A 20464-nucleotide genomic window follows, 5' to 3' on the forward strand; every position below is an offset into this window, starting at 1 on the left:
GATGTCGGTTCAAATGAGACCCAGTGATGGAGTGGTGGGGGGGAAGAGTGTTCTAGTCACATTCATCAATCTGCACAAACTTTTTTTTATGTCAAATCCCTTCCAGCTATTTAAAAATTCTGAATTTTTTTAAGATTGGTTGCCTGTCGTCTGAGTCAGCTTTCTGCCAGGTAAAGCTTCCCCGTACCATACCTTGCTTTATTTCTGCATTAAGTCACTAGCAGCCTGGGTTAAAAAGCAAGTTTTTCGTGAGAGTAAGAAATGAAGGTACTGAGTCTTCCAAATTTGATCCACTCAAACAGAAACCACTTCCAAGAAAGTAAATAGGGACTATGAAACACTTCCATTAGGATAGTCCTAATCATTCTCTTCCTTGAAGAGAATAACTTGTCTTTAAACAAGCTATTGCCTCCATTTTTGATTTAAAAGTGTATGAAGTTTGTTAATTCCAGAGATTTAGCATTGGAAAGAAAGGAGACCATTTTGATGGAAAACATAAGTGATTGCTATGGAATAGGTGGTTTTCTCAGAAACCTGTTTAATATATTTCTTTGCAGTGACAGTCCGATCTTCTTTTCATGTATATGAGGAGGGAAACACCAATTTGTAGGGAAAAACTAACGAAATATAGGAAATCTAATGAATTCACTTGTATCTAGAAACTATGCATATGCTGGAAATATCCCTTAGTTATCTCACTAGATGCAATTGTTTTAATGTTTAGTAGCAGAGGAATAGTGTTGGGATCACTGGAATGGAACCCTTCACAAATAATGCAGAATAGAACTGGAAATTTAATTACTAAAAATAGTTGAACTATGGAGTGCCCTCTTCCCTTCTAGCAACTTCCTATGTTTTAAAGAAAATCTAATAGTGGGACTTATCCACTAGTGTTCTATGGCTGTCTGCACTGGCAGGCAGTGCCTCTCTTCTGACACATCTTCAACTTAAACAGATTTGCACTGCGTGTATTAAGTTCACAGGAACTTTTTTTTAAAAAAAAATCTTAATGGTTTGGTTTGAAAGCCCAGAAATTCAAGTGTGTGCCAGACAAGGTTTGCTTTCAAGAGTTTGAATCTGCTTAGCAAAAACAGTATTGTTGTGTACCTGCAGTACAATACCAACTGTGACTCCCCGTCTCCTTCCCCCGTCAGAATTGTTGTGCAGTTTGTAGGAAAGTGTGTGTGTGTGTTTTGTTGTTTTTAATAAAAGCCTACTAGAAGAAAATCCAACTGCTTAGTTGTTAAAGTACACTTATTTTCCCTTTTGCTCTTTCTGCAGGTCTACAATGATAGATGGAGTTATGATTCTTCCTGTGCTGCTGCTGCTGGCTTTTCCATCACCCAGTCTGGAAGGTTAGTAATGTGAATTACAGTGGGTTAGTGCAGCAGCTGTTAACTCTTGAAGAACCAGACTCAAATACAGTTTTAACTATGAATCTGGTCCTAGTCTACTCTAGTTCAGTGTTTTACCATTATACATTGACAGTTGACAAATTCTTCTTGGGAGTGATGTTTGATTAATGTTTCAGTTGGGCATTCATAGATAAGGAGATGTTTGAGGGCTTCTTGGCTGTAAGTACGCAGAAAATAACTGATCAGTGCTCACTCCAATGAGGGGTAGAAGAGCATCAGTAGTTCAGATGAAGGTCTAGTAACCTCTGGACAGATGCTGCTCTGCTCCTTCTAACCTGAGTCAGTCACTGTTGCTCCTTTGTGTGTTTGATTACTAATTCTTGAGCCATACTGTGTGCAAATTCTTCAGTTTTAACTGTACTCATTGTCCAAAGTAATTTAGAACTGTGCATATGGAGATGCATGTACTCCACTATTTTTTTAATTAAAAAATTTTTATTTTGAAAACCTAAAAACATCTGAGAATCTACATCAGTAACTTTCTCTGCACACCTACTGACAGGTAGAGGTGGATGTTGTGCAGATAATGTAGGGCAAGGTGAATGTAGTGTCCAGTCTAAAGCCAAGAGGAGAAGGGGGGGGAAAAGTGGGAAAGAGGCTTAGCGTTTACAACCAATCAATAATACAAGTACTTTGTCATTGTTTTAATATGACTGTCCTTTTCTAATAAAAATCTACATTTCAAACCTAAAATGTCTTGATGGTGTCACTTCAAAAGTATAATGAAGTGTTCTGCAAGGGAAGAGTTAAGTCCATAGAGGGGATCTCCTTTTTTTTTTTTTCCTGGAAATGCGCTGTGCTCAGGACGGCGCGAGATTTGAGCGCCCTAAGCAGACGGCAATTTCGCCGCCCCCGCGCTGCCGTGGCCAGTGAGAGCTTGCCGCAGTGGGCCGCAGGCTGTGCCATCTGTGAGCCGCCCTGAGCAAGGCCCGACCATCTCGCAGGCACCTCACACTGAGCAGCTCCTGAGCTGGCCCGCACCCCTCCGGTTGTCGACAGTGGACAACTAGCACCGCCGGCATAGCGGCGCGGCGCGCTGGCTCACCCCGGGGTGGGCGGCTCTCGCCGGGCTGCGGCCTCGGCGCGTCTACCCCGGGGACGGGGGGGACGATGCCCTCCGGGCTGCGGCGCGCGGCGGCGCGCTCACCCGGGACGGGGGGCGGGCGGCGGCGGCGGCGGCGCGCTCACCCGGGGACACTGGGGGGGCGGGCGGCGGCGGCCGCGCTCAACCCCGGGGACTTGGGGGCGGGCGGCGGCGGGCGGCGGCGCGCTCACCCCGGGGGGACACCTTAGAGCTGCAGGCGGCTGCTGCCACCGGCAGCTCAGCCCCTCCAGCAGCAGCGGCTGCAACCATTTAAAAAATTGGGGGGGGCGCCACTTTTTGGTGCCCCCAAATCTTGGCGCCCTAGGCAACCGCCTAGTTCGCCTAAATGGTTGCACTGGCCCTGGCTGTGCTGATCTTAAGTGTCATGGGACCATATATATGCATGGTGTGAGAGGCTGTTGGGATGAATTTAGAGTAATGCATTTGTGAGACTGGACTGTATATCTTGATCATCACCTTATATAAACTGAGCAATTACACATGTGAACAGCTTTGTTTTGCGTTCAACTGAAATGTTGAGGTAAACTTGTCCCATAAATTTTCAAAAAGAGTGTGTCTGTAGTAACTGTCTCTTGTAGTGGAATTACAGATGGTATAGCATGTGCAGAAAATTAGCCCTGCATTTTTCTTCTCTCCACCACCTTTTTCTTTCTTCTCTATTGTTGATTTTTGTACACTATATGCTATATGACTGCTGCAATGATATACTACTTCTTTATATTTTTTCCTGACTTAAACTAATAAGAAAAAAGCAAGACCACTTTTAGTAAGTTCTGATGTAATCAAATATGGAAGGATGTTCAACAAGAAAGTTTAGTGGAACCCATAATGCATCTTGGTTTGTATCTGTTTGCTCATGTAGATATCTGGTCTTGCGGAGGCCAGGCATTCAGTGATCTCATGAGAATTAACCACTTTGTTTCTGTACACTTTGTCATCACTTCCTTTCTTGTAAATAGGAAGTAGGGCCTACAGCGTAAGTCAAAGGTACACAAGAATGGCCACAGTGGTTGAAATCAATGAGGCATCTAGCCTGTATCTTGTCTTCCAGCAGTGGCCAATGCCAGATGCGTCAAAGGGAATGATCTAACCCCTATTGTCCAGTTCCAGCCAGAGTGGGTTGAACTCCTTGTAATTTCCTGAGTCCACTTTACACACATGTGGTTGGGCCATAATTTGGTGTAGAACTGAATGCCCATGAGTTCTGGGGCAAAAATTCTCTTTAATCCTGTCTGCCTTCTAACTTTGAATGGATATTAAGTCTGGCTACTAGGCCATAGCACACTTTTTTTATTTTTTATTTTTTTAATTGGGGTTTACTGGAGTGGGCTAGCTTAGTTCTGTCCCTCAATCTAAATCTACAAAACTGCAATACTTCATGTTTGGCATGAGAACATCCTCAAGTTTTGCAGCAGACCTGGCCAGCTTTCTAGCGGCAATACCCTTGTTCATAACTCCACTGCAGCTGTAGCCTGATTCTCAAGGTGCCGTTAAGCCCTGCTGTTACAGAAAAGCAGAGTAGGGTCATGTGCATGCTTCATACAAGGTCCATATTTAATGTTCAAGATCTGTATTTTATGGGTAGGAACAAAATGAGGTCTCTCAACATGAGTTTCTTGTTAAAAGAAATGCTCGATGACCTGGAGTAGCTTCATATCCTCTTAACCATACTTGTGCTCACATCTTTCTTGATAGCAAACTGGTAGTAGACTTATGAACTTTTGGGCCTACCTTTTGAATAACCCATCTGATGCTGTAGCAGTGCTTCAGGAGGCAAGAGTGCATTTGCAAGTTAATAGTTAGAAAAGCATATGAGAAATTTCCTATACCCTTAACCATGAATTTTCAAGTTAGAACATTATGTCTGAGGCAGAGGATGAAGATGTTAAAGTAAAAATTGTTAGGCTTGCTGTTGGTGTTGTGATAGATGGTTTTGTCAGGGTAATAGTATGTGGTACTGAATTTACCTATGTCATATATGTATTTTTCTATAGTTAGTGTCCTTTGTTTTCAGTTTATTCAGTTTATTTTTTCCCAAGAATTTATTGTTTATTACTCCAACAAAAACAGGTGGAAATCAGTAGGAAAAAAATAACTTTTCTGGGTAAATATTAGGGTTTATTTTGGTGGACAGAAGGATGTGGGGGGTAAGTGTTTGGTAGATTAATGCTTTGATGAATGGAATTCAGTATAGTTTGCTATAGAACTAAAACAGAACTCAAAACACAATGCCACCTCTAAGTTTAAGAAAGCAATACCTCTCTAATCCCCCAAACAAAACTTTTCATTTGAATAAACAGTTTACAGTTGTAGCCTATAAATATTTAGAAGTCTAATAGTTCTATTTAATAATTGGGCCCCACAATTTGCAGTGCGTACACTCAACGTCATCCTTTTCTCCTGCTTTTGTTTTAAAAAAAACTTGTGTTTTGAAACATTTTCTGATACAGATTTTCATTTTCCTCCCATTGTAGGGTCAGATCTTTAAAGTATTATCTGCTAACACATTAAAATGTGTGCATGGTGGGTATGAGATTCATCAGTACATTCTGATGTACTTCAGAGCTTGCATGCATGCCTGTTTGTGTCTAACTTCTAGGCTAATACGTAGCATTACTTCAACAGGCAGCTTTGCATATACATACAGACTAATGTATTGTATTCTCCTAATACAACAAGTTTATTTTTATGTTTGATATAAAAGTAGGGTGAAAATCAGGGGAAAGGGGAACTGAATAATACTTAGGATTTTTTCGGTAAAAATTGGATTAAATGGAGGGGGAAGGGGCTTAGCTGTACTTGCCTTTTTTGGGGAAAGGAAGCAGTGGTATGGGAGGGTCTATCTTTCCTGGAAGATGCCCACAAAACATAGTGAAGACATGAATATATGAGCTTCTTGACTTTCCTCCCTGTGTGTGTTCCTCTTCTCACTCAGATTTTCTTCATGAGCACTAAACTAGAATTTTATGGGAGCTAAATTAATCACCTGTGGTTGACTTTATTTTGATGTTGATGAAGAGTGGCTAGACTTATCTAAATTGGAACAGGTAGAGCCCACCTGAGGCTAAGTATCACTGTTGGATTATAGGAGTTCTGTGACCTCTTGATATGCATTCTGTGTTTTCCAAGGGGTGAGGGGAAATTCCATTTTTGCCTCATAAATACAAATTTACTCTTTTGCCTACATGGCTATCTCAGAAAACTGTGACTGCTTTAAAATGTTTAATGGTATATCTTACCCTTTATGTATAGTGGTCCTGTTGAGTTGACCAAGAAATTAAGAGTTTTGCTACACTGCAATGTAACCCCAGAGTTAGTGGGACTTGAGTTAGCTGGCCCTGGGTTAGAAAACCCAGGGCTTGAGCGCCTTGCACTGATTTTTAACTCTAGGTTAAGATTTTTCGAACTCGGGCTTGAACATGGGGCTATGGTGTCCATAGTGCAGCTTAAAGACCCGAGTCAAACCAACCCATATCCCAGACTCCCTAGCGGCCACCTGGAATTTGGACGCTCAGGCCCTGTGTCTGTGGTGCACTGTGAGGGGAAACTTGACTGCCCACCCTGCACATTTCAGGAATTTTGAACAGCTGGCCCACATAGCTTGCCAGCAACATAGAGAAGGCGCCTTTTCAAGAAGTTCTCTTGGTTTGCTCAGGAGGCAAGAGTGCATTTGCAAGTTAATAGTTAGAAAAGCATATGAGAAATTTCCTATATCCTTAACCATGAATTTTAAAGTTAGAACATTATATCTGAGGCAGAGTATGAAGATGTTAAAGTAAAACATCTTTCATGCAGTGTGTTTCTGGAGCAGGGCCACAGCACAGACTGGTGATCTCACATAATCATGCAGACCTGGGATGACCAGCAGTGGGTCCAGAACTTTTGCATTAAAGAAGCTATATTTGTAGAGCTTTGTGAGCAGCTTCCCCGAACCTGTCAGTAACAGAGATACACAAAGAACGGCACCCTTGCTACTCCAGAAGTGTGTTGCTATAGAAACTGTGGAAGCTGGCTGTGCCAGACTGCTCTAGGTCTATTGCAAACCAGTTTATTGAAGAGTTGACTGGGGGTAAACCACATACCTGAACTGCCTCAAACCTCTGCCTCCACTTTACCCAAAGTGGCAGTCATAAAGATATTCCTGGGGTAATTTCTGGCTTTGAGAGAGTGGTGGTTTCAAACTGTGCTGGGGCCATTGGTGGGACTGATGCCCATGGTTTGCCCTCCTCAAGGAGTATGTGTACATAAACTGCAAAGGGTGCTACTTCTTTGTTATGCAGGCCCTCGTGCACCACTGAAGTTGATTTATGAATGTCAGCGTAGACTGCAAGAGGGAAGTTCACGATGCCAGTACTTTTGGCAAATGGGTCTACAAGATTCCTTGATGGGCTGGGACACTATCTCACCAAGTGACAACATAGACTGAGTTCCTGTTCTGAGGGACCCCACATACCCCGTTTTTGCCTTGGCTTATGAATCAGTACCCTGATTTCAGAGGCCCTGGCAAAAGATGGTTTAATTACGTTCTCAGCAAGTGTAGAATGGTGGTTGAAATCCTGTTGGAGATTTTTACAGACATGTTTGGATGTCAGTGTCATCATGTGTTGTCTGCCTTACTGTGGCTTGGTGTGCTCTTCACAATCTTTGTGAAGTTTGGAGGTGGTTCATTTTCCCTTGAATAGCCCTATGCTAGCGAGGGGCTACTGAGTCAGTACACTCAGCCAGAAAGTGCACCTACCACAGCTGGAGCTGGTGCACCAAGGCAACAGAAGTCAGGGATGCATGGCCCAATGGAAGAGTGGAGAATAGTACCTCCATGAATGTGCTTTTGGGGGAGAGGGGTTGAGCTAACTGGTTTGGGAGGGGGGGAGAGTTGATTGCTATGCAGTGTACTTATGAATGAAATGAATTATGAAATGGGGATGATTTACAGTAGAGATTCATATAAGGAAGTTATTGAAGAGTAGACTTCTGTACCTAATTGTACAGCAGAATAGTGTTTGCTTACTAATTCCTAATGGTTCCAGATCATGTGTTTACCTGTTATTACAATTTGTATTTGAATGTTAAGAATCAATGATAGTAATAAACTTTTGATGACAAACTGCTTTATTGATAGACATATTAAAATAGTACAACATTCACCCTATGCCATCAGGCCAGCTGCCATTACCACATCAAAACTCTAGTTACAACAGAACCTTTCTAAAGCTAAAATAAAATAAGTACATGAACAAATGCAAACAGTGGAAACCATGTACATGACAGAAACCTCTACCATTGGATGTCTCCTACTCCTACCCCTTGTTTCGTTGTTTCCTGCTCACTTGGTGCCAGGGAAGAGGGGTGGAGGCTTACACAGGGAAGAGGGTCAAGACAGTGGACTGCGTGGGGCTAAATTGCCTGGCCCAGCTGCTCTTGGGGCCTGATTTCATGGGTCACCTAGCCATGGAGTTTTCCAAGCTATTTCTAGACCGCATTCAATGGTACAGTGCAGGGAACTCAGGCTGTTGTGTGGGAGAGGCAGCAGGAGCCTGTGCTCGTGCAGCCGTGATTCACATTAGTGACTCTCACAGTTCTCCTCTGCTGAACTCTGTCCTCCTACCTTAGTCACCATTCCTTTTCCAGGAACTGTGAAACCCTGTCCTCACTGCGTAGCCGGCTGTCCTCTTGCTTCTTGGCAAGCCTTTTTCTCTAGCCTTCAGTCTCTGTTTCTGGTACTGCACCTGCTTGTTGGCCCACTCCAGGAATTCAACTGTAAGTTCATCATGGAAATGCTTCCTCTTGGAATGGTCTGTGAAGGCACACTGGGCCAGACTTGTACGGAAGTGTGAGTGAGCTGTGGCAGTCCTGTGGCCCATCGAGGTCAAGAGGCCTGGAACAGGACAAGACAGAGGGTTGTTATCTCAACTAGCCCAGTGCAGGAGCACAGAAAAAATTCATGTGGCATTTAAAGGACTTAAAATGTTACTTTTTTGAAACTGAAATTCAGTATATTGTGAAAGGTATGCTTCAGTCCACAGAAGCTCCCTGGACACAGCACTGTTTAATCACAGTGAAAGAAATGCAGAGACAATGGTAAGTTTAAAAATTCAAAGCTGTGTGGTGTTGTATTTTTGGCCTGTTTTCTAAAAACTGCAAAACTACTTGGGCTGGAGGAATGGGGAGGTGGTCCGTGGCTGTGCGACAAAAGCTTTTATTTTTTTATTTTTATTTTTTTTAAACACGTAGGCCTCTGACATTTTGGAGGACACAAGTTTTTGAGGTGCCTGATTGGCAAAGAGAGATGTTGTTTCAAGCTGTTGGTGGGGAAACCTGCAGTTAATGCAAGAGAAGTATTCAAGCATCTGGGAACTGAACAGCATGTCTGAGTGGAGTGGGCTGGCCAGCTATTGAGGTGTCCCTGGAAGATATGCCCTTCTCCTGCAGTATTACTACCTATTTAGAGTTCCTGCTTCAGGAAAAGTGCACAGCTATCAGCACCCAGGATTGGGTCAGAATTCACAAAGGAGTCAACAGGGTGCTGGTGTTTGCTTCCAAATGGTTTAACCCAGTTATGGCTGCATGCAAACATGCAGAACTCTACATCTTTCTTCTTCCCTGCCCCCGGCACGTTTCTGGACAAAAATTCAATCCTCAGGCTTATTTTGGACAAACGACTTTGTTGCATATGGATTACCTCTAACTGAAATGAAATAGATTTGAAAATGGAATATTTTTTTTTCTCCTTTACAAGAATGGGAATGCAAGGTTATTTTTAAGAAAGAGGAATGCCCTAGCAAAACCTGTCTTTCCAGTAAAAATATACTTTCAAGATATTCTATATTCTGTACTGTTTGCATTTCCTGGCTACCATTTTGATTGTGGGGTGGGGAGAGGGAGACAAGCTGCTGACATACAATCTGTGGATGCACTTTGCTAGCCTGAGCTGCTGCTGTTGTATGCCAAGGAGGAGTTGCTTCCATTTTCACTGGGTCAATTGGAGATTCTTGTGATAGAGAGGACAAAGGAAGTTGGCCCATGGGATTGTAAGACACTTCGGAGGGATTCCCAGGGCCAAAGTCAAGCAGGGCTGTCTGTACCGTGCAAAGTAACAGAGCTTGAACCCTAGGTCGTGGCTTGATTCTGTCTAGGACCCTGCAAGGCCCTGGAACCCTGGATCTGAGCCTTGGGTTAGTGTGATTTGTGTAGAGAGGGAAATGGGGCTTAGGCTTGAGCCTAGGCCTGACTTATGTTGCAGCATAGATCTACCCTTACAGTCTCTGGTAATGCATGGAGATTATGTTGCTTAGAAGAAAAACTGACCAACTGTGGCCAGAATGTCACTGGGGATTTTTACAATTAGGTATTGAACATAGTCAGTCATTATTTATATATAATACGAGGCTCTTAGATGTGGAAGAAAAGGCTAGTGACCTGATCCATGAGTCACTCTTCTGTCTCTCTGAGTTAAGTGCACTAGGAGAAAACATGGAGCATCTGTGTGTGTTGTTTGTGTTTTCTTTTTCCTCCAGTCACATCTTTGCTCTCCCTGACCTGGTTTAACTGGCAAGTTGGACTTCTCTGAGGCGTATCCCAGATGAGTAGCTCTAGGAGAGTCCCGTGAAAGGCCCATCTACCACAGCTAGCCTTAAGTGAAATCTCTGCTAGAGAGAGGTTGGGGCCCATGCTTTGAGGCTCTTGAACAGGGCAGCATGCCTGGAGGGTGAGGCCACTCTTCACCTGATCTCCCACTCCAGCAGCTGGACTAGAATGAGAGGGTTTGTGGCCCATTTCCAGTGGTTCTGGCATCTTGGGGTGGGGGTGGGGTTGCTCTTTTTTGGGACTAAAAACATTGTGTCTGAAGCAGAGGACAAAGATGCTACAGTAAAAATTGTTAGGCCTGCTATGCATTCCCCTCCTCCTCCTCCTCCATGTTGCGTGAGCCTCCCCTCTTACAGGTGTCCACGGACAGTGGTGGGGTAGTGATAGGGTCCCCCCTCTAGTATGCCATGCGCTGATTATAGAAGCGACATATATGGGGATCTGACCCAGAGCGACCATTTGCCTCCTTCATCATCAGTAGGCTTGCCTGAGCTCCTTGGCTTTTACGTGGCACTACTGTGTGTCCCTGTTGTAGCCTCTGTCCATCATGCGCTGTGCAATTTTAGGCATATATATTAGCATTTCTTCTTCTTTTTTTGATTGGAGTTCTGCTTGCACAGATTCTTCTCTCCATACAGCAGTCTGATCCAGTGTCTCCCATTCACTCCGTGCTGGAGCTCGTTTGCGATTCTGAGGGAACTGCGTGGTCACCTGTGCTGCTGAGTGCGCCACACTGATCAAACAGGCAATGAAATTCAAAAGGTCTCGGGACTTTTCCTGTGTACCTGGCTAGTGCATCGGAGTTGAAAGCGCTGTCCAGAGCGGTCACATTGGAGCACTCTGGGATCGTTCTCGGAGGTCAATAACATTGATTTGCGTCTGCACTAGCCCAAATTTGACCCAGCAAGTTTGATTTTAGTGCTACTCCACTCACTGGGGAGGATTACAGAAATAGACTTTAAGAGCCCTTTAGGTCGACGGAACGGAGTTGAATGTGTCTACACAAGCATTATAAAATCGACCTAACCCTGTAGTGTAGATCAGGGCTTAAGGTCCTTTCTAGACAAAGCAAGACCAATATAAGTTTATTGACTAAAGAACAGAGATTCAAATGATAGCAGCCCGAAATATTGGAAACGAAGGGTTACATAGACAATAAAACTATATAACACACATACTAGAGCCTAGACTTAGCCTGTTATCTAATGAAGTTCATCTTACCCAAAGTTCTTCTCCCCACATTTACGAGCCTGGCTGACTGTTTTTCTTTTTCATGAAGAAAACTCACTATTCGCTTACCTTCCTAGGTGAAGGAGCTGGAGTGTACATACAGCTGTAGTCCAAAAATCCATTTTCATCCATTGGAAACGGGATAACCCCTACCCTGTTTTCCTGCCTAGAGTCTCCCCTGGAGAATTTGCAATCACTTGATTAGCACTGTGCTCAGGCAGGCATTCTGTAGACAGACAGATAAACTGGTTTCTTTCGGGCAAAGATGTTTATCAATTTCTGGTGGCTGGCCCCAATTCAGACCTGAAAATATGATTTTGTGAGAGTGTATACATACATCTTGTGGTGATTATCATGACCGACATGACACAGAGACCTTACATTACCCTCTGGTGAAATAATGCCTCAGAGATGGGGGATCTTTTTAACCATTGTGCACCACTGTGCCCTCTGGTTGGTTGGTTCCAAAAGGCCACTGGATGACAATCTTCTCTAGGTTAGCCAGTTTGTCCAAGCCAAACTTAAGAGTTTTCGTAAACTTTGAAATTATAGTAATTCATCAGTAAAAGAAGTTTGCCCAGTCGCTATCATATCACTACCTGGATGCAGAGGTGAATCCAACCTGTGTCTAGAGATTTTTAAAGAGAGATCTCCCACAGAACCAGAAACATGCATATTATGTATTTGCAGTGGTGGGGTATGTATGTGTTAAGTGCTTTCCAAAATAAATATAAAAGAGGGCATTGTGAGCTCTTTGAGGCACATACTATCTCAAAAATAGAAATTGGGTACAACCTACAAAGTGAAGTGTTCAGTTTAGTAATAGCACATTATTTCATGTGAACGAACATCATGAATGAATATTTTGGGGTGGCTAGTCTTAGTTTATCCTAAATATTTAATCTAGCTGTAACCAACCAGCTGGTATCCTGTAGGCATCTCCATACAAAAAGGTTTCTTTGGGATGACTGTGAATTCAGAGGCTTAGTGGCCTTGGGAAACGGCTCACCAAGAATATTCCATGAAATAATAGATTAAAAAAAATAGAAATATCTTTCTATTCTTGTTCCATATCAATAGGTTGTTAATTCACACTAAGCACAGGATGTCCCTTTGGAATCATTGAATTTTCCAAGTTTAGCGTGTAAGTGATCAAACTAATATTAATTAGTTTGATAATTTGTAATCTAGCTCTAATTTTTAATACTATGTAATGAACTAATATACTGTGTGTATAAAAATTATAACTTGCACACAAGTCTGAGAACTCACTGCAAGTCTCTGCTAGAATCTTTTAAATTGGCAAGTCAGAAATTTTGGGGCACATCATAAAGTGCATAGACTGTAAGTATTGCTGTGTGGTTTTTTGTATGTTTTCTTTCACATAGTATGCAAGTGTATTGAGATAAGCATGGTTAGGTGATGGAAATAATTTAACAATGGCTGCTTGCCTCATGCCTTGCCTTAAGTGCTGCATGTAGCTTTCTGACTACATTCCGTGCTTCAAGTTTTCTGGCTGTGTGGGGGTGCTGTTTATACTTTTTTTGCATATTTTAAACGAGGGGTAGGCAACCTATGGCACGGGTGCCGAAGGCGGCATGTGAGCTGGTTTTCAGTGGCACTTGCATTGCCCAGGTCCTGGCCATTGGTCTGGGGGGCTCTATATTTTAATTTTAATTTTTAAAAGAAGCTTCATAAACATTTTAGAAACCTTATTTACTTTACATAAAACAATTATTTAGTTATATATTATAGACTTATAGAAAGACCTTCTAAAAACATTAAAATATATTACTGGCACACACAACCTTAAATTAGAGTGAATAAGTGAAGACTTGGCACAGCAGTTCTGAAAGGTTGCTGACCCCTGTTTTAAACAATGCATCTCTGAGTTCTGAGTGGCTTACCGCACTTTCACTATTCAGTCCCTGGTCTTTTCTGTAGCTGAGCAGTGCTGGGGATGAATGTTCATTGAGCACTAGGCTGTAACCCTTAAGCTTCCAGAGGGCACAGATCCTGAAGTACTAAGCAACTTCTTGCCGCTTGTCTTGTACTTGGCTTATTTAGAGAGAGGGGCAAGGCTTTGGAACTCAGACTAACATTCTGATGAGAGAGAAATTACATAAGTTTACAGAAAAAGTTCTGGGTTGCTGGAGAATTTATTGGTATTTGATCTTGTCTGAATCTGGGAAATCTCTTTGCATGACTATTTGTGGGTTTTTTTTTTAAATATCTCTTTCTATCTGCGCCTCCTGCGTCCCCAATATAAAATGTTGCTAGTGAAATTTAGCGCTGACAATACCCACCCTCCTCCACACAACCTCGTAAGAAACAGACTTTTTTGGATTTACCAAAAACTTAAAAATAAGAATTTGGGAGTTCACATTCTTCAGCTCCTGGAACCTGTTTGGTTTGTGTAGGTCTTCTCAATCAGTGGGCTTGTTGAGGTGTCTGTGGTATCTTCTCAGCCGGTGGTATGCTCAAGTTGGAATAATGTGGTGCACTGCTCTTCACTTTGCAGTAAGCTGCTGGTGTTTATAGTATCAATAGTTTTTTGTATATGTGTTTTTGGTTAGAATAACATCAAGTTTGAGGCTACAGAAGCAGTGCTGGAGGAGTGTTGGAAGGTCACTATACAATCACCTGGTATAGCTCACCAATGAACTAGGGGACCTACAAAGTAAGCAACCGTGAGACCTCCTCATAAGAGAATTATATTTCCGGTAGGCCTAAGGGTGCTGTAGCTTTTCCATGAGCCAAGAGGTGGCTCTTTCATGCAAAATTTATTTCTCAACTATGAAAGTCTGCAGAAAACTGACTAGTCTGGTCTTGTCAGCACTGAATAAATCAAAATATCAAGAAGATCTGAATCATTTACATAAATGTGACCAGACAGTGTTACAAAGTATAAAGAGGGAATTCCCTAAAGTCTACAGAGCAGCTATTTCTTTTATTGCTCGTTAATTGAAATGACTGTTACTACAACCCATGGACTTTCTACTCAGCTTTGTCCTGCAGGCCACTGTTTGTAAAATAGTGACATCAGACGTCTGGTGTTTTTTGTGTCTGCTCTGGGCAGAAGGAGACTGCAATTAAAGAAATGCTCATGAGGACTGAAACACTACTGATCAGGGTGCCCGATTTAAATCACTGCTGATTCAAGTGCCTGCTGGTGATGGGTATTCTCCCCAGGAGCACAGGTATACAGTTTCTACTCTCTGCAGTTAGACCAATCACAACTAAGAAGATGGCAAGTGTGATATGTAAATGTTTGTTTGGTTCTGGCTGAGTAGAATCCTCACCAGACACTTGAGCAGATACAAACTAGTTGCTCATAAATGGGTAGCTTAATAAATTGAGTCTGTTAACATCTTCAGGTCCCAGTTAGTGTGAGTGGCACTAATTTCTATTCAAACGACTGCCTTCTTAAACAGGAAGTCAGTGAGTTAGCATCTACTGAATTAAACAATAGCTATATCCTTGCATGTACCTGAAATGAAATAAGAGCATATGCTGATGTCCCCTCAATTCTCCCCCTCTGCAGATGATGAGCTGAAGCTAAATATGGTCCACTACGAATGTGTGTGTGAAGGCATGTCCTGTGGGAATGGAGATCGCTGCCAGGGCCAGCAGTGCTTTGCCTCCCTGAGCATAAATGATGGCACTAAAGTTTACCAGAAAGGCTGCTTCCAAGTCTATGAACAGGGGAAAATGACATGCAAAACACCCCCGTCTCCTGACCAAGCTGTCGAGTGCTGTCAGGGATATTTGTGCAACATGAATATCACAGCACAATTGCCTACTAAAGGTGAAAGGTTAATTTTAAAATAGCTATTTTATAATAAGTCTCTAGTCGGGCGTTTGCCTGTTAATATTCTTCTCTCCTAGTGCAAACTAAGGTTTGGGCATAAGGCTTTTGCCACTTGAACCAGAGGGGACTGAGACTGGGTGTAGTTGGGGTCTGCAAGCTGCATGATCAGAGTGTCACTAATTGCTGTTGAATATTGGGGACTAAAGTGCACAAAACAGTAAGTTTTGACTCTGAGTTACTGACTTTGATAAAGCTCTCTGAAGCCAGCTGTGACTCTGAATTTCAAAAACTTGAATGGATTTTACCACGGATGGGATTGCCGTAAAAGATTTGGTGGTGGTACTGGTGGCGGTGGACTGTGAATGGAAACTTATATGAAGTAGCTTTGACTTTCTGTGATTGGTATTTAGTTCAGTTGACTATAAATGAAAATGTCAGCATAATTTTGTCTTTAAACTGCTATCTGTGGGAGTTCTTAACCTCCTTTCTCTTTCCTGTTTTTCTTACCAAGGGCAAACCCTCCAGGGAGAAGCTGTGGGTTACAGCATGGAAATGCTAATCATTGTTATACTGGCTCCGGTGATAGTGCTGATGATATTTTCAGCATTAGCTGTAATGATTATTCGAAAAGTACAGCAAAACCACATGGAAAGGCTCAATGCTAGGGATGCAGAGTACGGCACAATTGAGGGACTCATTGCATCAAATGTTGGCGACAGTACATTGGCAGTAAGTAATCTTTCGTATATGGTAGGAATTGCTTAACCTCTGTGTCTCAATTTCTTTCTCTGGTCAGGTCTACACTAGAAACTTGTGCTGGTATAGTAATATTGGGTTATTTTTGGTGGGGCTAGACGGGGTGACATTTCTATATCTGCAAAAGTCCCTTGTGTGTATGTATACAGTTATAGTGGGATAAAAGAGCTTTGGCTGGAATAGCATATTTTGGTACAAGCACTTTTTTGCTGGTATAATTTGCATCTACACCAGGAGGGTTCGCTAGTGTAGCAATACCAAAAAACCTTTGTAGTGTAGATATGATGTGACAGGAGAGTAGCTCAGGTTACCTTACAAGAGTGTTGTACATTTAAGCTTCACCATGAAAGGGCAAATATGCCTTTGTGTCCATGATGTGTAACTGTCTTGAAAGGTAGTTGGGTGGGATGTTTTTAATGGCTCTACAATCATATTTGTTTAGGAATTTCACATCTTGTTTTCCCTACGTTTGCTGAAGAATTTCTGGATAACTGGAGAATGAGTGAGATTTTTGACTCGAAGAGGCTGAAATATGAGTAAATGCGAGGGAGGGGGGACTTTTTGGTAAGCAGGTTAACCATAATATTACTTTACTTTTGTATTTATTTTTTGTCAACATTTACTCAGTCTCCTCTTAAATAAAAAACAAACAAAAAAACACCTCACTTGGAAAGTTCTTGCCCTTTAAATATTCAAATGACACCAACACCGTGAAGCCTGAGAGAGTCCCCGCAACTGGGAAGACAAAATTTGATATACCTGAAACTTCTAAAGATAAATACAAAGAAGAATCATCACTTTTTTCTGATTTAAAAAAAAAAATCATCTTAGCCTTTTTGTGCGTGTCACAGGGAAGCAAGCAAACTGTAACTTTTCTCCTCTGTGTTGTCATTACAACCTGACTGTTAAGAGCTATAGAAAGGTTTAAAGAGTGACTTGAGAGAGGAAACGTCCACTGAAAACCACTAGGATATTAAGATTAACATGTACTTCAACCTAGTATTTCCTTTCTGTGTTTTGGGAGACCTATTCTGTTTGTCTTTTCTCTCCTGGACTGGCAGAAGATGGGAACTTGGCTTTTGCAGGTGGAGAGAAATAGGTTGGTGGTTGTATGCTTTTTTAAGGTGTCCCCATCACCAAGTAACAGAGCATTGCTGACTGCTTCAAGAATTTCTGCCCACTTCTTTGCTTGAAAGTTGGTGGATGCCATGCAAGCCTAGTTGTGAGAACTTGTTAAAGCAAAGATGCTTGGGAACAGTCAAATGATAAAATCCCTACTCAGGGAGCCGTGAAGTGATGCCTGCATTTAAACAAATGGGAAATTATAAAGTGAGATGCTTCTAAAACTTGTTTTTGTGGATTGGTGCTGAGTTGATGGACTCAGAAACCTGACCCTCAGGAAAGTTGTTTTATCATTTTCCTAGGTTTATGAGGTGATCACCAAGTGGTACCATTGTCAAGAGGATACCTTGATTAGGAGGAGGAGCAGGTTAGAACCCGAAGAGCCAGTCCTGCCTCTTTTTGCTGTCCGACATCCCTACCTTGTCTCCACCCTGCAGCACAGAAACCAAGTTAGGAGTAGGTAGCAAAAATCTGGAGGGCATCCTAGTACAGTAGAGAATCTGGCTATATCTCAGAATGGCTCAATGTTGAGCTGGAGACTGGTGGAAGATGTGAGACTTCCAGCTGAGGGGGTGCAGCTCATCTAGAGCTTGTTGAGAGGAGGAGCTAAACTTGCCTCTGTCCTGTAGCTTGAAATTCTCAAGACAAAGTTATTAAAGTTTGCCTGGCTGTAGAACAGGTGTGGCATAAGCAGTGGAAGCTTCCTCATAATGCTGTGCTTCAGCTCTGCCCTGTAAGAACCACATCTAGTGGCCATTCTTCATACTTGTTCTGTCTTCTCCCCCCTTCCCCCACCTGAGTCATCTAGTGCCCCTTGAAAATGTTCAAGTCAGGGAAGGTCAAATCAGCCAGCAAACAAGAATACATCAAAGCTTTCTTTTTAAAAGGAATGAGGTGACATTACTCACTTTAAAAGCAACCTCCAATTTAAACATTACATGGTACCCTGAGAATGAAACTTTATGTATGCGCTGCATACATAATGTGACTCCACTGAGTTTTGATTATGTACAAAATTGATAGTTCTTTGTCACAGTTGAATGTTCATCCCAACTATAATTCTTTCATTTTTCATGTTCCAGATTTAAGCACTCAGAGAGGAGAAAAATCTTGGGTTTTGTAATACATTAGATTTGTTTATATTTAGGATTAGTTCCCACAGTGTAGCAAATATTTATTGCACTAAGCTTCCTGAATGAAGAAAGCTGTTCTCCTTAAAATGTTGTTTTTACGGTCATTGCTGCAGATAGCATTTTGCTTCATTCCAGAATGAGCGGAGGCTTGGGGGGGAGAGGGGAAGAAGGGAGAAGTTAGTTCACATTTTGGATAAAGGGCCCTGTTTGTTTTACAGACAATCTTGTCATTCTCAGATTATCTTCTGAGCATACTACTTAAAATCTTGTTGGGCGAAATGAGGCTTCAGAGATTTCTGGTTGAAACCTGAAAGCACAATTTGTTTTTTATGAAATATTATAACAAGGATTATAAATCTTCCTCCTCTGCTTTCTCCTCCAAGAAAAATAAAAGTTCGATAATGTCAACCTTTCCACTTGATCATATATTTTTCTAACTGGATTTGGAATATACTACTATCTGTTTTTGTATTTTAACAGAGTAGTAGGATTTTAACAATGTACTGGAATCTTCCTTATTCATTATTTTTAAGATTACAATTTAAACTTTTTTTAGTCACGTCCCACTTTTTTACAGAAAAATTTATCTTTAAGATAAAGATTTGTCACTTAAACAGTTGACAGTATAGTTTCCTTCTCGTCTCCTCCCGCCCCCCCCTCAAAAAAAACAAAATAGTTCAGGTAGCATTCCCTGTAGTTAAGATTGCCAACAGCTTTCCATTATCCAACACCCATCTTCAGTTGTCAAAATTAAATGGTTTGGGCTGAATTTCTGTGGTGGCCTTCTGCTTGAGGCAGAATTTTTGGGTTGAAGTTCGAAATAAAAGGATTCAGCCATTTTTTGCAAATGACAAAAGTGTTTTGCATATGCTTTTGAAACCAAAACCGTTTGTTGAAAAGGTCTAGCTTGGAGCAAGGACTTACAATTTGGCAAAGAGATGAATGATCCTGATGTCAGGAACATGTCTTTTGCTATCTTCATGGAAATTTGGCGAAATTTTAAGATGCTAAAAAATCTGGTTGGGCATCTCCAGCAGAGATTTGTTTAGACCTGGGCAGCTGAACTCACTGAAGACTTCATCTGGGCTGCTCATGTGTAATCCCTTGTGCCAGTCAGACTACTAGTCATCCCCACAGTGTAACTGTGTTCTCCAACCCAGAGCTGAGCCAGGACTCTTCCTGCAATTATTTCACCTGGCTTTGGGGGACTGATGTGCTGCTGTAATCAGGAACTGAGAGCAGAGACACTCTCCCATGCTCTCAGCAGCCCACAGCCCACACCCCTGACTGCATAGGCAGCATGGAGAAGGAAGCAGAGAGGGGGAAGAGATGCGAGATGTAGAGACAGGGTCAGGAGCTGGTATGGGAGACAGATAGATAGGAGCAAATGGAGGTAGAAGGCAGTGAGGTGGGAGATAGGAACCGGGGTGGGGAAAAGGATAGGACTTGCGGAGGGGGAGGGGATAAGGGCCAGAAAGCTCTCTAACCTAGAGAACCTTCCCCAACAGAACCTAGAGTGAAATCTGTTGTTCCCGAGTCTCCGTATTCGTTTGTTTGTTCCACAAATAGGTGTGAAATCCACTGGCCGAATATTTCCATCCCCCTCTAAGGGCAGGTCCACATAGAAGGTAATAGTCTCCTACTGCTACCAGTTATCAGTTAGCTCAAGTGGTAGAACTGTGGATCAGCCGAGCCCAACTTTGTACTTGTCCCATATGGGAGTCAGTATGACCCCACATGATCAAATTAATTTTTTTTACATTTAGATTTTTTTTATGGATGTAATTTCCTACATTAAAAGAATGTTTAAGGTTGAGAAGTCAAGCACTTCAAAAGTTAGGAAATGCCAGACTGAAGGTTGCCCTGTGCAGCTTTTATTCAGCCTCCTTGTGTGTATTAGGTTTGGTAGAATTCAGTTTTTAATAATTTAAACTGATAATATTGGTGTTCATTTTAAAGCATTAAAATTGTCGTCGTTGTAGGCAGTTATGGGGGGGGGTATCAGACAATTATTTGATAGTAGGTGTTGAGATACAAAAAGGTAAAGCTTTATAAAATGCTAAAGCACAGATTGTCAATATCACATGTCAAAAAATATACGAAGTAAATAATCCTTGGATCAAAAATCATACCTATCTTTACTATTCACTTGCTAGTCCATTTACAGTGCCAAATTCATAAGTCTAAATTTCTGGATTTTGACTCCAGTGCATTTTTCTTTCTTTGCCTATTTGTATATTTCTTCTCCTATTTTTTTTTAATGTGCATTTTAAAGTAAACATTTACTGACACTGATTAATCTAATCTA

General features: G+C 41.9%; 1 protein-coding gene across 4 annotated transcripts in view; it reads left to right on the forward strand.

Annotated features, from left to right (window-relative positions):
* ACVR1 (activin A receptor type 1) overlaps nucleotides 1-20464 on the forward strand; it is a 110977-nt gene that overhangs the window by 49613 nt on the left and 40900 nt on the right. For 2 of the 4 annotated variants that reach the window (XM_032789099.2, XM_032789092.2), the window contains exons 2-4: nucleotides 1282-1355; nucleotides 14879-15142; nucleotides 15657-15874. In XM_032789099.2, the coding sequence (XP_032644990.1) occupies nucleotides 1289-1355; nucleotides 14879-15142; nucleotides 15657-15874 (549 nt within the window). In that variant the 5' untranslated portion in view covers nucleotides 1282-1288. Of the gene's footprint in view, nucleotides 1-1281; nucleotides 1356-14339; nucleotides 14535-14878; nucleotides 15143-15656; nucleotides 15875-20464 lie in introns of those variants that run through there. The other 2 variants (XM_032789108.2, XM_075070219.1) reach the window with 2 other exon arrangements.

The sequence above is a fragment of the Chelonoidis abingdonii genome, chromosome 10 (assembly GCF_003597395.2).
Source record: "Chelonoidis abingdonii isolate Lonesome George chromosome 10, CheloAbing_2.0, whole genome shotgun sequence".
In the NCBI taxonomy this organism is placed as follows: Eukaryota; Metazoa; Chordata; order Testudines; family Testudinidae; genus Chelonoidis; species Chelonoidis abingdonii.